This window comes from Chlamydotis macqueenii, chromosome 1 (assembly GCF_036417535.1).
Source record: "Chlamydotis macqueenii isolate bChlMac1 chromosome 1, bChlMac1.mat, whole genome shotgun sequence".
NCBI lineage: Eukaryota > Metazoa > Chordata > Aves > Otidiformes > Otididae > Chlamydotis > Chlamydotis macqueenii.
Genome location: NC_141556.1, coordinates 143,408,986 through 143,421,755, shown reverse-complemented (window position 1 = coordinate 143,421,755; position 12,770 = coordinate 143,408,986). Strand labels below are relative to the sequence as shown.

Genomic DNA, 12,770 nt, shown 5'->3' with positions numbered 1-12,770 from the left:
CTGCTTTTTCTGTTTCTGCCTGCTATGATGAAGGTGTAAATCTCTTGTCTGAGCTGCTACAAACTTGCTTCTCAAGTACAGCTCTTAAGGGGTTTGTTTTGTTTTGTTTTCCCTCCTATGGAGTTATTGGCAAAGGTGTGCTTTGTATTTCAAAGTTGTTGTTACACTTGATGTTTCTGTGTAGGCTGTCTTTGAAGTAGCCATCTCCTCTCTGTTTTCCCAGTTGCCCAGGCAGAAGTCCAGGCTTTCTGGGTGTTCCCTCCTGCGGTTGTCTCTATCAGCCTTGTGCTTGACCCTGCTTTAATTGAATGTTCATGTTGTGCTCTGCAGATAGCTGTCTTTAGTACGAAGTGAAAAGGTTTTATTGCTGCGTGTTTATGTAGCCAGTAAGAGATGAGAATTGCCTGCCACAAGCTTTCAGCACCTTTTAACAACTGCTCAAAAATTCATCTGAACATAAAAACAGAGCAAGCAGCAAGCACGTGCATTTCTTGCTAACAACTGGAAGCAGGAAATACTGCTCTGCACACCTAGATGCATCTTTCATCATCTCCCAAGGTCTCGTGACATGTCCAATGGTCTGTAAGCCAGGGCTGTTTGAAACTGAAGGCTGCCAGCAGAGAAGGCATTGCCACGGGCAGAACCTGCTCCTTTTTAGGGAGCATGCTCTGAGGGGCTGAGTTTGGCTGCTGGAGTACAAGTTCTCAAATAGGCAATACCATTTTATTTGCTCTTCATTTAAAGTCCATGCCTTTCAACTTAATGAGATGGCAAGATGAAAGTAGTCTTCTAGTCCTCCCCTCTCTACCGAGCAGTTAACTTCAAGTCTGGTGCCACCAAAACACGCACAAAGACAAGCCCTTCTGGTCCGAGTCCCTTCTGTCCTTCAAACAGCTTTTCCCTGAGAGATTATACGAAGCTTCTTCGTCTGACCAGTGCCTGCACAAACCACCTTAAATTGCTAGCTGGAATTGAAGTCTTGCTGTGTTTTGGATATTTTGTTTTTGATGTAGATCTTCTGTTGGTCACTGGTCTTCGTATACAGCATGGCTGCCTTGCCTCCCCTGGGCTGCTTGAGCTGTGAGAAGGTGAAGTAATGTGAAATGAATTCTTATATACTGGGAGCTTATAGCTTGCTTAAGTGATACAAATGACGTCTTTTGATGTCCCATCCTGTTGACTGCTGTGTCCCATCTATCCTCCCCCTAACTTAAATATCTGACTGAGAAGGTCTCTATCTACCTGCTTGAAAACTACAGGCATCACTTCCTTTGTCAACTTCTAGGAGCGTGGGCAATGTCTTTTTATAACAGATAGGACAAAAGGATTGTTTTAAACTTTAAGTGTTCGTTGCACTTAGATTAAGTAAACTCGCTCTCTTAGGTATAAAGGCTACTGAAAATTTCCACTAAATTAAACATTTGTGCTGCAAGCAATTCAGTAGCAATCTCTTCAAAGCTTTTGGACGGGCTTCTCTTATCTGGAAATCTTGTTTATCCCATGGTCACTGGATAATCTCAAGACCTGTTGTACAGTAACTAATGTGGAGCATTTGTCAAATGGGCTGTCTGTAACCTACATGTACCCATCTTCTGCTTAACAAAAAAAACCCCAAAAACCCAAAAAACCAACAACCCAGAGTTGTTATCTATTCTTACAGAATCATTTTTTACTTCTTTTCTCTAGTGATTTGCTCATTCCATCCATTAAAAAGATAAGAGTGATTTTAATTTACTATTATTAATCGTAAACTGTTATTGGTTCTTATTTAACAAATCTAACGTTGAATATTATAGAATGGCAAGACTTGTAAGAATGTGTGTGGATTTCTGTTGGCACTTGTTTAGAGTATATAGCTGATCACTATTTTGATCTTTCGTTGATTAAGCAGCAGTACAGAATTTTCTTCATCCTCGTTTTCTGTATGTGTTACTTGTTCAAAAATCAATTTTGAAAAGCTCAATACCTTTTTTAATGCAACTGGTGCAGTACCACGGAAGTATTGGTCAGCAGTAACCTTGATCACTTCTCAAACTTCTGAAAACCACAGCTCTTGTGAACTAAGCAATGATCAGATGATTTAAATTAAATAGCATCAGTCACCATTTTCTGTGATTGTCTCTATTTAAAATCTTTAAAATCTGGCTTTTTTTTTTTTTTTTTTTTTTTTTAAGGTGAGTTATATTTCTAAGTCCTTGCCTTGCTGTGCATCCACTTTATTTCCTGGCCTCCACCGGTCTCTCAGCTAGCGACTGCCACCATGGCAACTCTTCCTCTGGCTGAACAGATGGGACATTGAGTCTCCTCCGAGAGCAGAGTGCCGCTCACGCCCTGCCGGGAATCAGCTGGCGGGTTGCAATCCTTTCTGCAAAATTTAAAGCAAGCTCTGCCCAGCAGAGGCATGCTGGTTTTGAGGGTTCTCAGTTTCACAAATAATACTGTGGTCTAATAGTTGCTTGCAGAAATAAAACATAGTGGTTGAACTGGGATTATTTGTGTGCCTGAATGCTCTTCAGAGGAGCATTGCCGTTAGTGCGAAGAGCTTGGCATGAGCCAGCAGCTGGTGATTTTCTGGTAGAATGGTTGCCGTCAACTTTTTTTTTCTTTTTAGGATGCGTCAGGATGAAACGCCACAGGCATCTAAGCACCAGTGACAGTTCAGACAATGAGAGTAAGTAATACCTACTAGTTTTTCTTTGGTCTATCACCCCCTTGTGGTTTCCTTTTGTGGTTTGAGGGCAAACCGTTTCACCTCTAATAATTAAAAAAAAATGTTTCTTGCTTGATTTCTTTTTGTGTTCTGTGGTCTTTGGTGTTCTGAATCCTGTTACAGGAGGAAAATGACACGAAAGATCCTGTAAACCTGGGAGGAGTTTTGAGTCTACTTAGAACTTGAAGAGAAACTTGTGTGTCTTTCCCTTTCAGAGCTGGGAAAAAGAAATCTGTAATTCAAGAGAGTTTTTACTGTTCAGGTCCTATTAAAAAAAAAATATTTTATTTTATTTTTTAAGATGAGTCCTGTTGTCTCTTGTTGTGCAGAGTGTCAGCTTTAAAATTACTGGAAGTTGCAAGCTATTTGAGCATTGATATGTTAGAATTATGTGTAAGACAGAGTTATGACCAGTATATTGATTGTTATGTTATGTTATACTGGTTCTTGATCTGTTCCACTTTGGTCTGTTACACAGTTTAGTAAAGTTGTATTTTAAATGTTCCTTGGCACACATCTACCTGAGGTTGCATCTTCCCATTTTATCTTCAAAAAAAAAAAACAAAAACGCTGTAAAGCACAATCTTGTTTGTTTCTTACAAATGTGTGCCTATTTAATAACTCTATACATAATGATGAATCACTGGTATATTTGTTGGGTCATCAATATATCTTGTGCTGAAATAACATTTTGGCCAGAAGTGTTGAGACATCACACTACCATTTTTTTTGCATCTCTCATCAACACGCTTTATTATCCTTTTTTTTTTTTAGCACTTGCAAACTCTATCCTTGGTTTTAGTCCTCCTTACACTTTGTTAGAAAGGAAATGAAGGAAAGTGGTCCGCCTTCTTGTTTCTGTTTACTCATGCTTGTATTGGGCAGAGCAGAATGTACCCATAAACTCAATGTGCTGTGGTTTTACAAAGAACGAGGGGAACAGGAGGAGCTGTAATCAAGCCTACAGATTGCCTAAGAGTTTTTGCCCACATCTTGTCAAAAATTTATGATAATTCAAGAGACTGGAGTGCCTTGTATTTTACTGAAAAATTAAATGAATTGAAAGGAGCTATAATGGTTTACTTTGTTGTCTCTTTTTTTAACAGGTCCTTCCACTTCCTTTTCTTGTTCCAAATACAGGAGCAAGTCAAAAACACCAGCAAATGAACAAAAGAAACCTGCTGAGGTAAGAACCAGGGTTAAAGATTGGTCGTTGGTAGATTTGGTTTTTTTGATTACGTAGTTTTCATGTTTCTAAGCCTTGAAATCGTGAGCTTTGAACTAGCGCCAGTGAGTCCTTTTGTCACCTGTCAAATTCTCTGCAAAACTGTGTTTTCCCCACTGCGTAAGTATTATAGGAGTTCTGGTGTTTGATGTCCCAAAATGACTTATGGCATGTGCAGACAGAAACATGAAATTCTTTCTTCCCCTGAAATTTAGTCTCATTTGGAAATTGAAAAAGCCGAGATGATCTTATGATTTGAGAGCATGCCACAGAAAGAAGTGGTTCATATGTATAAGGATACTTTCTTTCTGCTTTAGGATAAAGCAGTGGGACACTTAAGGGGGCAGGATATGTGTCTGAACAGTGCTTACTCATCTTCTGCTACTTTCTCACTCTTGGCTTTTTACCTTCAATAAATCTTTTTTTTTGCTCTGCCACCTCTACCTGTTAGGACCTCTACACCTATCACCACTGCCACTGGATCTGTATTCACCAATTGAGTACATTGACATTTATACACAATCCAATGCTTAAATCCATCCTATCAGTCATTCCACTAGGAGCCCTTTTTGGGGAGGATTTGTGGGCTGCATTCTTCAGGTTTGATGCTTGCTTTCTTAAGGGCTGAAATCAGATAAGAACTGCAAATGGGAGAAATGTTTCTTGTAGCTAATTCCCCTTACTTGCTATCACATTGCCTCCAAATGAGTCCTTCAACATGTTAGTATGACTGTTGATGCCTGAGGTTACTGAAAAAAAGACCCGCTTTGCTTCTCTAGAATTTAAATCCAGGAGTTATGTCCCAGAAGTAATTTTGTGTACTATAACAGCACCTTTTTACCCGCTTAGATACTGCTGTAAGAAGTTGCATAAACTATCTAGATTGTGCTCATACAGCAAAAGTTATTCAGCAAACATACTTTGTGCTTCTTTTCTAAATGCTGCTAACTAGATAAGTTTGATTTGGTAGAAACAAGGTAAATGTTACAGAACACATCCTTTCTTTGGAAGCTTAATTTTTACCACAAGTTAATTGAAGAAAACTCACTGATTCATTTCCAAAAGAGAATCTTGCATGAATGTTTCAGTAAAAGCAAAATTGGCCAGAACTGGCTGCATAATGTTTTATTTACAGCCACCAAGAAGGTTAAGAAAAGCCTACTATGCTTTTACCTTTAAAATGTTGGTCTGAGGATTATGGTACTGTGAGAATTTTAATCTTAAAATGGCTCATGGCTACCAGGGTCTTCTAATTGTTGCTTGTGTTTGCCTAGACGGTAGCTTTGTTACTAGCCAAGCTGGGCGAATGGGAACTGAAGCACATAAGACTGCCAGACTTGTTGCTGTTTCAAATACATCTTGGTGCCAGTCCCTTACCAATCCCTTCTTTCTGCCCAGCCATCTAGCTTTCTTCTTTTTTCTCTTCTTCTTAGGGATTTTCCTGTTACTGTTTTCTTTGCCTTTGCTCCATCCTGCCTTCCTGTATGTATGTACATTATAAGCAATAATTATGAAGATGTAGTTCATGTACATAGCATACAAATGTTCTGTTTACATAACTTCTAGGAATTAAAATGAGCGATGTTTTCGGTTCCTCCTCCTGAGATAATCTTTGCTACTTTCTACCTGTTTCAAGTCAAAATCTCGAGCCCTTTAATGCTTGAAAATATGAAACTTTGAAGGACAAAATCTAGAGTATACACTTGGAATTAAAAACCTTCATTTCATAAGGTCATCCTTCCAGTGATACTGGTATCTTTTTGTCATCTTTCATTTAAGATCCTGCTCCTAGAAAAAAAATAAATATCAAACCTTTTAGAATGCATCCTCTTCTGGAGGAGTGTCCCAAGTACAACATTTTTAAAAATCAAAATAATAATAATTAAAAAAAAAAAAATCCCCTGGGAAAAGGAATGGAAGAGAAGGTGACAGTAGTAATCTCTACGGCATGTACGTAAGACTCTTGGCTATCCTTACAGTTTTTCCTTTCCTTCTGCTAGAAGCAAGCATTCTTTCCAACCCCTGGAAAAGCGTATGCTGGAGAGTGTATTGCATGAAATGCTGTTGTCAGCAGAGCATTGAAATTGATATTTTATGCACCAAGTGGTGACAAGGGTATAAAGCAAAGACTGAAAGGAGACCCTACAACACGCCTTTTCAAAACCCATGTTATAATTCCCCAAGTTTTTTGTAGTAATAATTGTCTAATATCTGTTAGATAGAAATTTGAAATTTCAGGCTGACAGCATCCCTTTAGTGAGGGCTCTCTTTAACAAGTTGGCATTGCTCTCCTTTCACTCACCTCTGCTTGCCAGGAAGCAGGCTGTTTCTTGAGTTAGTGATGCAGAAAATCCAAAAGGTCAAAGCTATAAATAGCTTTTTGGGAATATTTTTGCTCGTGGTCTTCATACGTTAATTTTTCTTTCATGCCAGTAAGCCTGGCTTTCTCAATTAAATTGCATGTGGATACATAGGCTTTTTTTCACTTTCTCAACCATCTCCAGTCCAACCCAAGTACCTGGGTTCTCTCTCCAAATAAAACCTCTGTTTTGGTACTATGACCAACAAGGGAGTTACTGTATCTCTCAGCTGCTTCACAAGACTTGTCTGTATGCGCCATGGTCCTCTGTGGTCACCGATTAAAAAAAAAAATGACAAGTGTCTGCAGTTGAAGACTGCTCTGCCTTGAATTGCCTCCCAGGTGCTTCAGAATCAAGATGGGTGTGGGCATGGCCTCAGTGGAGCGAGGTAGCCTGGTGTTACTGCAGGGCAAAGGGGTGCAGTATTAGAGTGCAGGTGTCAAAGCCCATTCCCAGAGCCTGATTTACCCCAGGGGTTTGCATCGATGCAGAAGGGCTGTTACACTGACACCTGGGGTCCACTTATCCCATTCTCCTCCTTGGAAAAGAAGATGAGAACAAGGCAAGCCTGCAGTGATGCCTCCTCAGACCATGGTTTTTTCTCTACGTAGTATCAAAAGCAAGACTGTAGCTCTTTCTTGGGACTCCCCTTCTGGATTACAATCTATTGCAAATGACTGAAATAATGACTTAAAAATTCTGCTATCTGATTAGCTTTAGCGTTTACTTTGAATAAATAAATAGTGTTAAGGTTACAGGCACACCAGTAGTATAAGTCAGAACAGTTTTTCAGACCCTTTTGATGGTGTTGGCGACATGCCATTCGTGGTGTTGCCCCTCACAGACTTAAACCTAGACAGGAGGGGCTTGCAAGCCTTAGCAGTAAGCTGTGTGGGAGTAGCAGGGTAGAAGGCATTTGGATGTCTGGCTCAGCATGAAGCCTGTACTTTGTAGTTTCCTGTCTCTGTGGAAGCTCCAGCAGAAAATGATGGCAGAGTAGCTGGAATCACTTTTGCAGGGAAAACTGTTAGCTGGACCATCCTAAATGACTGTTTCTTTTCCCTTAGGCTAGTGGGGTCACAAAAGAGCCTAAGAGATCTTTATGACACTCAAGCTTATATATAATTTTTTTCAATCCTCTCTCCCTCTTACAACTGTAAAGGAGTTAAGTTAGGATTGTGCTGGGGTTTTTTTTTTAACCCTTCCCATGTAAGATGGCAGTATTTTATCTCTCTTTGCAAATAGGCTTTTCAATCTCACAGCAGTAGTAGTTTTTAATCCCTCATTGCTGATAGCAACAGCTGTGTTATCATGTGAAATCTAGCTTGTCTTCCACAAGTAAATGGTCTCCTTTCATTACTTGGGTATGTGAAACCTTTTTTTAGTGGCATTTAACTGCCACATAAATCGTAGGTCTTGATCCTGAGGAGAGCAGCCTGTAAGACTAGACTCTTGGCAGAAAATGGATTCTTTTTTGCAGTTTGAAAGTAGTTGATTTTGTCTTGTGAATGAAGGAGCAACATGGTTAAATCATGTTGCTTTGCATGTACCATGCAGAATAGAATAGGAAACCATTACCTTTACCTGCATACATACCTTACAATGCTCTAAATTAACTGCAACAACTTGGACATCTGTACAGACTTCTCAAGACCTCTGATGAATGTGCCTTACACGTTTCAATGAGCGATTTTTTAGCCTGCTTGGGTTGGTTGATTAAAAAAAAAATTACAATACTTTTATATAAATCAGAGGTGCAACCTCATTGGTTATTTTTGTGATCTTTTTTTTTTTTCTTTAAGAAGCTGTCTCAGGCTATTTGAACTCTTTAGCAAGAAGTGATCCAAATGCATAAGGGCATGGAAAAGCTTGCTTGTGAAAAGGCTGAGCTGTTTTACCTTTGGAAGTGAATGAGTGGGCATAACAGTGAAGTATGAATGGTCTGTAAACAGCAGAGGTAGAGCTTCAGTCCTGCCTGTTCTTGTGATGGAAGAATTGGGGAGGAAAGGCAAGGGGGGGATGAATGAGGCGGAAAGTTAGGAAATCTGTAGCAATGAAAAGGATATCCTTTCCGTGCATTGTGTAATTAGATGGTGAAGCTCATCAGCTACAGGAAGTTGTTGAGACTGAGAATTAAACAAGATTAAAAAAAGGAATTGGACAGATGATAACAAGTACAGATTTTTCTAAATATCTGTATAAATTAATACCATTTTAAAAATCAGTTGTTAGGATTAATCCAAAATCTGAAGCTTATGTCTGATTAGCAACCAGAAGGAAAGTTGACGTGTTCTTGCACATTCTTCTGGCTCATGAGATACTGTCAGAGACATGATGTTAGGTGGATTTGATTTAGTATCTGATTTCCTGGCTTTTCCTATATATGCTTGTAAAGGAGACTAGGAAGATTCATGGCTACTTAGAAGAAAAGTACATATTTCATTTGCTTGAGTCCTGGATAATCCATAAAAATAGTTTTAGGGAGTAGGGGTTTGAACATTAGGATTTATTGCGTGCATGTCCAAGTTGGATGTTTGAGAACTACAAATCTAATGCTATACTTACTGCCGTCTGTCTGAGCTTTTTTTAACGCCTTAAGTTTTTCAGTCCAGTCAGTATACATGCCTGAAATTGTAGCTTAATTTCCATTTTAAAATTATTCTGCCTTTTATTTACTTTGCTAACAAAAAAATCCCCAACCAAACAAAAATCCCACGCTTTATTGAGTCTTCAGACTCCTTTATAACAAGGTGCCTTAATTCAGAAATTTAATGCCCAGATTGCAACATATTCATGAGAAAAATTCTGCCTCTGCAGGGTAAGCCCACCAAATTTTGTCCGTAGAGCTTCATCCTCCATGAATGGTCAATCTTTTGCAGAGATTGTGAAATGTCTATACAAAGGTTAAACTATCCATGCTCAGATACTGTATGGCTATGTTACATTGTAATGGATCGTATTACAATCTGGCTTTGTTTTTATTTTTTACGAGGTGATTTTCAGTGTAAACTCCTGCTTTATAAGTGTGTTTGAATTTTGCTGAGATTATTCTACTTTAGAGCTACAGTAATAGAGTAAGCTTTGATGCTTGTTTCCAGATGCTTTCAGAGGTGAGTTAAAAAAAAAGATTTGACCCCAAACATGATGAAAAACTCTTGTGTAATTTACTTTACAGAAATTGCCCACTGTAGTGCAAGTATTTGGCACTTGGGATTTCAAAGTTAGCCTTCAGGATGGGTTGTTGAAGGAGACCAAAAATTCAGAAAAATAGTAGCTGTTTCAGCTTTCTCTGGTTAGAGGAGCTATTGGCCCTCGTTCCATGCTGTTTTCCATAGAAGATTTCTGATAGTATATTCTTGGGAGGGGATGAGTGGACAGGATGGGATATAGTAGTTCCCTCCTGCCTTTTAAAAATCGTGGTTCTATGTTTCTGGGGCAGTGGGTCTTCTGACTCCCTAAGCAGTGGCCATGAGGAACAGAAAAGCATGTTGCTGACTTGCTTTGGGCTCTGCTGGGTGCAGGGGAAGCCTTAGGACTGAAGCGATTAGATGCAATCCAGCAGAAATCCCACTTTGATTGTAACAAGAGGGCAGTTAACCCATCATTTACTTAAACCTTTGAGGCGTGGGTTCCCAGTCATGGCCTAGGTGTCCATGGCAAGCGGCTCACTTTGTTGGGGATTTGTAAGCACATGGTCAAGAAGCCGAAAGCTCAGAGAGTATCACAGAAAAAATAGCTGGTTTTTTTTTTCATTTTTTAAGAGATTACATACTCCTTTTGTTCTCCCTCACACATACATTTGGGTAAGACATGGTGAATGTGCAATGGCATCAGTCACCTTCAGTAGTGGCTTGCAGAGGGGTATTGGAAAAGGTATTTAGCTTTTTTTTTTTCTCTTCTTTTTCAATGTGGTTTTTGATTTGCAGTGGTCATGAGCAAAAGGTGCCTGACAGTGTGCAGATCTGATGTTTGAATTGTTCGGTGAAGATGGGGTTTGTAGAAGGCTGTTGTATTGTCAAGACCTGTTCTCTATCCTTCATACTAATATTTTACTGTAATTCTCTATAGCAGTACTTGTATCCTCCCTGACATCTTTAGTGGATAAGGATGCTTCACACAAAATAATGTTCTTTGTTTCACAGGCTTGATTTTTTCACAGAGTAAGCTAAGGAGGGTCCTGTGAGGAAGATTATATATAGAATTTTCTTATAATGCTTCCTGAAGGAATCCAGGTTAAAGTCATAGACAGCTTTTGGTAAAGCATTTGTAAATGAATTCTAAGAAGTTAATTTTCCTTGGACATACCGTTCTAACATAATTTCCAAATAGGACTCTGAAAAAAAAAAACAAATAAAACACATGAACCACATCTTTCCTTCCACAGCTCAATGATATTGTTATTGCTTGGGGTGTTAGTGCTGTGGGGGAGCAGAGCATCCTTATTTCTGGAGAATTTTTGTAGAATTTAGCTTTTAAAGACTTTTGAGGTAGCATTGCATCTCTGCAGAGGTGACTAGAAAGTTCTCATTGCCTCAACAAATCCATGCAGACTTCTACCGCAGAACAAAAAGCTAATCTTGACCAAAGAACAAGATCTCCTCTTTTAGATTTAAGCCCCAGCTATAAAGCATGAAGTAATTATTAATTTATCAACAAAATGCTTAAGATATTGGTGATTATTATTATTATTATGACATAAGCAAACACATTTTTCTTTGAAGTTATTCGCTCAAAGTCCTGCACTGTTTTCAGCTAAAAATGTAATTCCTGGCAGCAAAATGAAATGGCAAGTTCAGACCAAGCAGTCTTGCATGGTAAGGGGGGCTAAAACTCATGTCTTCTGTCATGCTTTCAATTGCTAAAAATATTTTTTAAAAAATCCCACCATCACACAGTGACTTCTGCAGCTGCTTAAAGCGGTGGCGGGTTTCCCACTTCCATGTGTACGGACCGGGTTCTGCTAGCTGTGGTCGGTTGTAGCTCAGCTCTGCAAGACCCTTCTCTCTCACGGTAAAGACGCACAGCACTCAGTCTGCTCTTGAGGAGTGATTGTCCAGGTGGGAGTGCCTTGTTAGCCTAGACCTGGCATGCTCGTTTTTCAGATCTTCTCAATATGTGTGATATTACAGATGATATTAAAATAAAGTTGAAGGGTTGTGTTTTGTGTATGGTAAGAAGTAGAACTGCTTTGGGGTGACTAAAGATGACCACTGCAGTTCATGGGCTAACGGGGGAAGTGAAGGTGGTTCTTGCCAAGAGGACAGTGTGTGCTGTGGGTGGACTAGCTGTTGCTTTATGGGTGCAGTTAGTAAAGGAGCTGCATTGGTTTTCAAGTGACTGTCCAAAAAGAAACAATCATGAGGAAAAGCTGGCTATCTAAATCGTGAAGGTGTGTGTCTGCTCTTTGTTGAGTTAGCTTAGCTCATAGCCTTGAGGCTGACTGCTGAAGTAAAAAAAAAATTTCTTGATTTGTCAGAAAACTCTGTTTGTGTCCCCTGGTTGTTTTGGTTTACTTCCACAACAAAGTAAATCTAGAGTGAGTGATCAAGGCACGCGTTCTCATACCTTCTCCTCTGAGAGTATTTTGCTGTTGGAAGACGCTGCTTGGCCACATGTGAAGAAATGAGGAATGATGAGAGCTAGAGATTGTAACAAGTCCAAGCATCTGCAGGAAACATTCAATTGGACTTTTATTGCAAGTATGAATAGGCAATTCTTAGGAGGTCTTGATCGAATTTTGGGATTCCTCTGGATTTTAACAGTTGTGTTTATGTTGGTTAAATCTTTGACCTTCAGTGGTACCTCTATTGTAAATTTTAGGAATCTGAAGCAGAGAAGTTAATATTGAGGTGTGGTGATGATGTGGTCCATATTGTCCAAAAAACCACCAAAGTAGTCCGTGCTCCAGGGGATTTGTTCTCCAAGAATAGCGATGATACAGTTCACGTACATAATGGGTGATCAGATGAATTTGCTGTGAAGCAATGTAGTTAGAATACTGATGCCTTTAATAGCATTTTTTCGTCTAGTGTTTAAAAAACAGTGGGCTTGATATGAAGCACTCTATTCTGTCACTGGCTTAAAAGGTAGTTTGTAAAGCACTTGTCTCAGATAAGGTTTGAGGAATATCTTTTCTGATAATTAAACTAGTCATTGCACTTCTCATTTATTAGATTATTTTTTCCTTCTGGAGTTCTTTGGAATTGTGCCATATTAGTGTTTCTTATGAACCTGGTTCTGTACCTGTAACACAGAAAATGAAAATGCCTTTTAAGTGGCATAAATCATTCTACATTTTATTTTTGGTGTTTACACATACTGCTTGGAAAAAATGGATGCTTGCAGTCTTAATGGTTTCACTCTTGTCATTCAGATTTTGATACAGGCCTGTTAGATACCTGAGGAGTTTTACACAGAAGACAACAGCGAACAATCTGGTCTGAACTAGAGCAGATAACACATCAGTAGTGAGTAA

At 39.2% G+C, this 12,770-nt stretch overlaps 1 protein-coding gene across 1 annotated transcript in view; it reads left to right on the top strand.

Moving 5' to 3' along the window:
- Window positions 1–12,770, top strand: part of JADE3 (jade family PHD finger 3) — a 66,602-nt gene that overhangs the window by 29,255 nt on the left and 24,577 nt on the right. Inside the window, exons 2-3 of the mRNA XM_086768815.1 lie at window positions 2,612–2,671; window positions 3,817–3,896. Coding sequence (XP_086624941.1) covers window positions 2,623–2,671; window positions 3,817–3,896 — 129 coding nt within the window. The 5' untranslated portion in view covers window positions 2,612–2,622. The remainder of the gene's footprint in view (window positions 1–2,611; window positions 2,672–3,816; window positions 3,897–12,770) is intronic.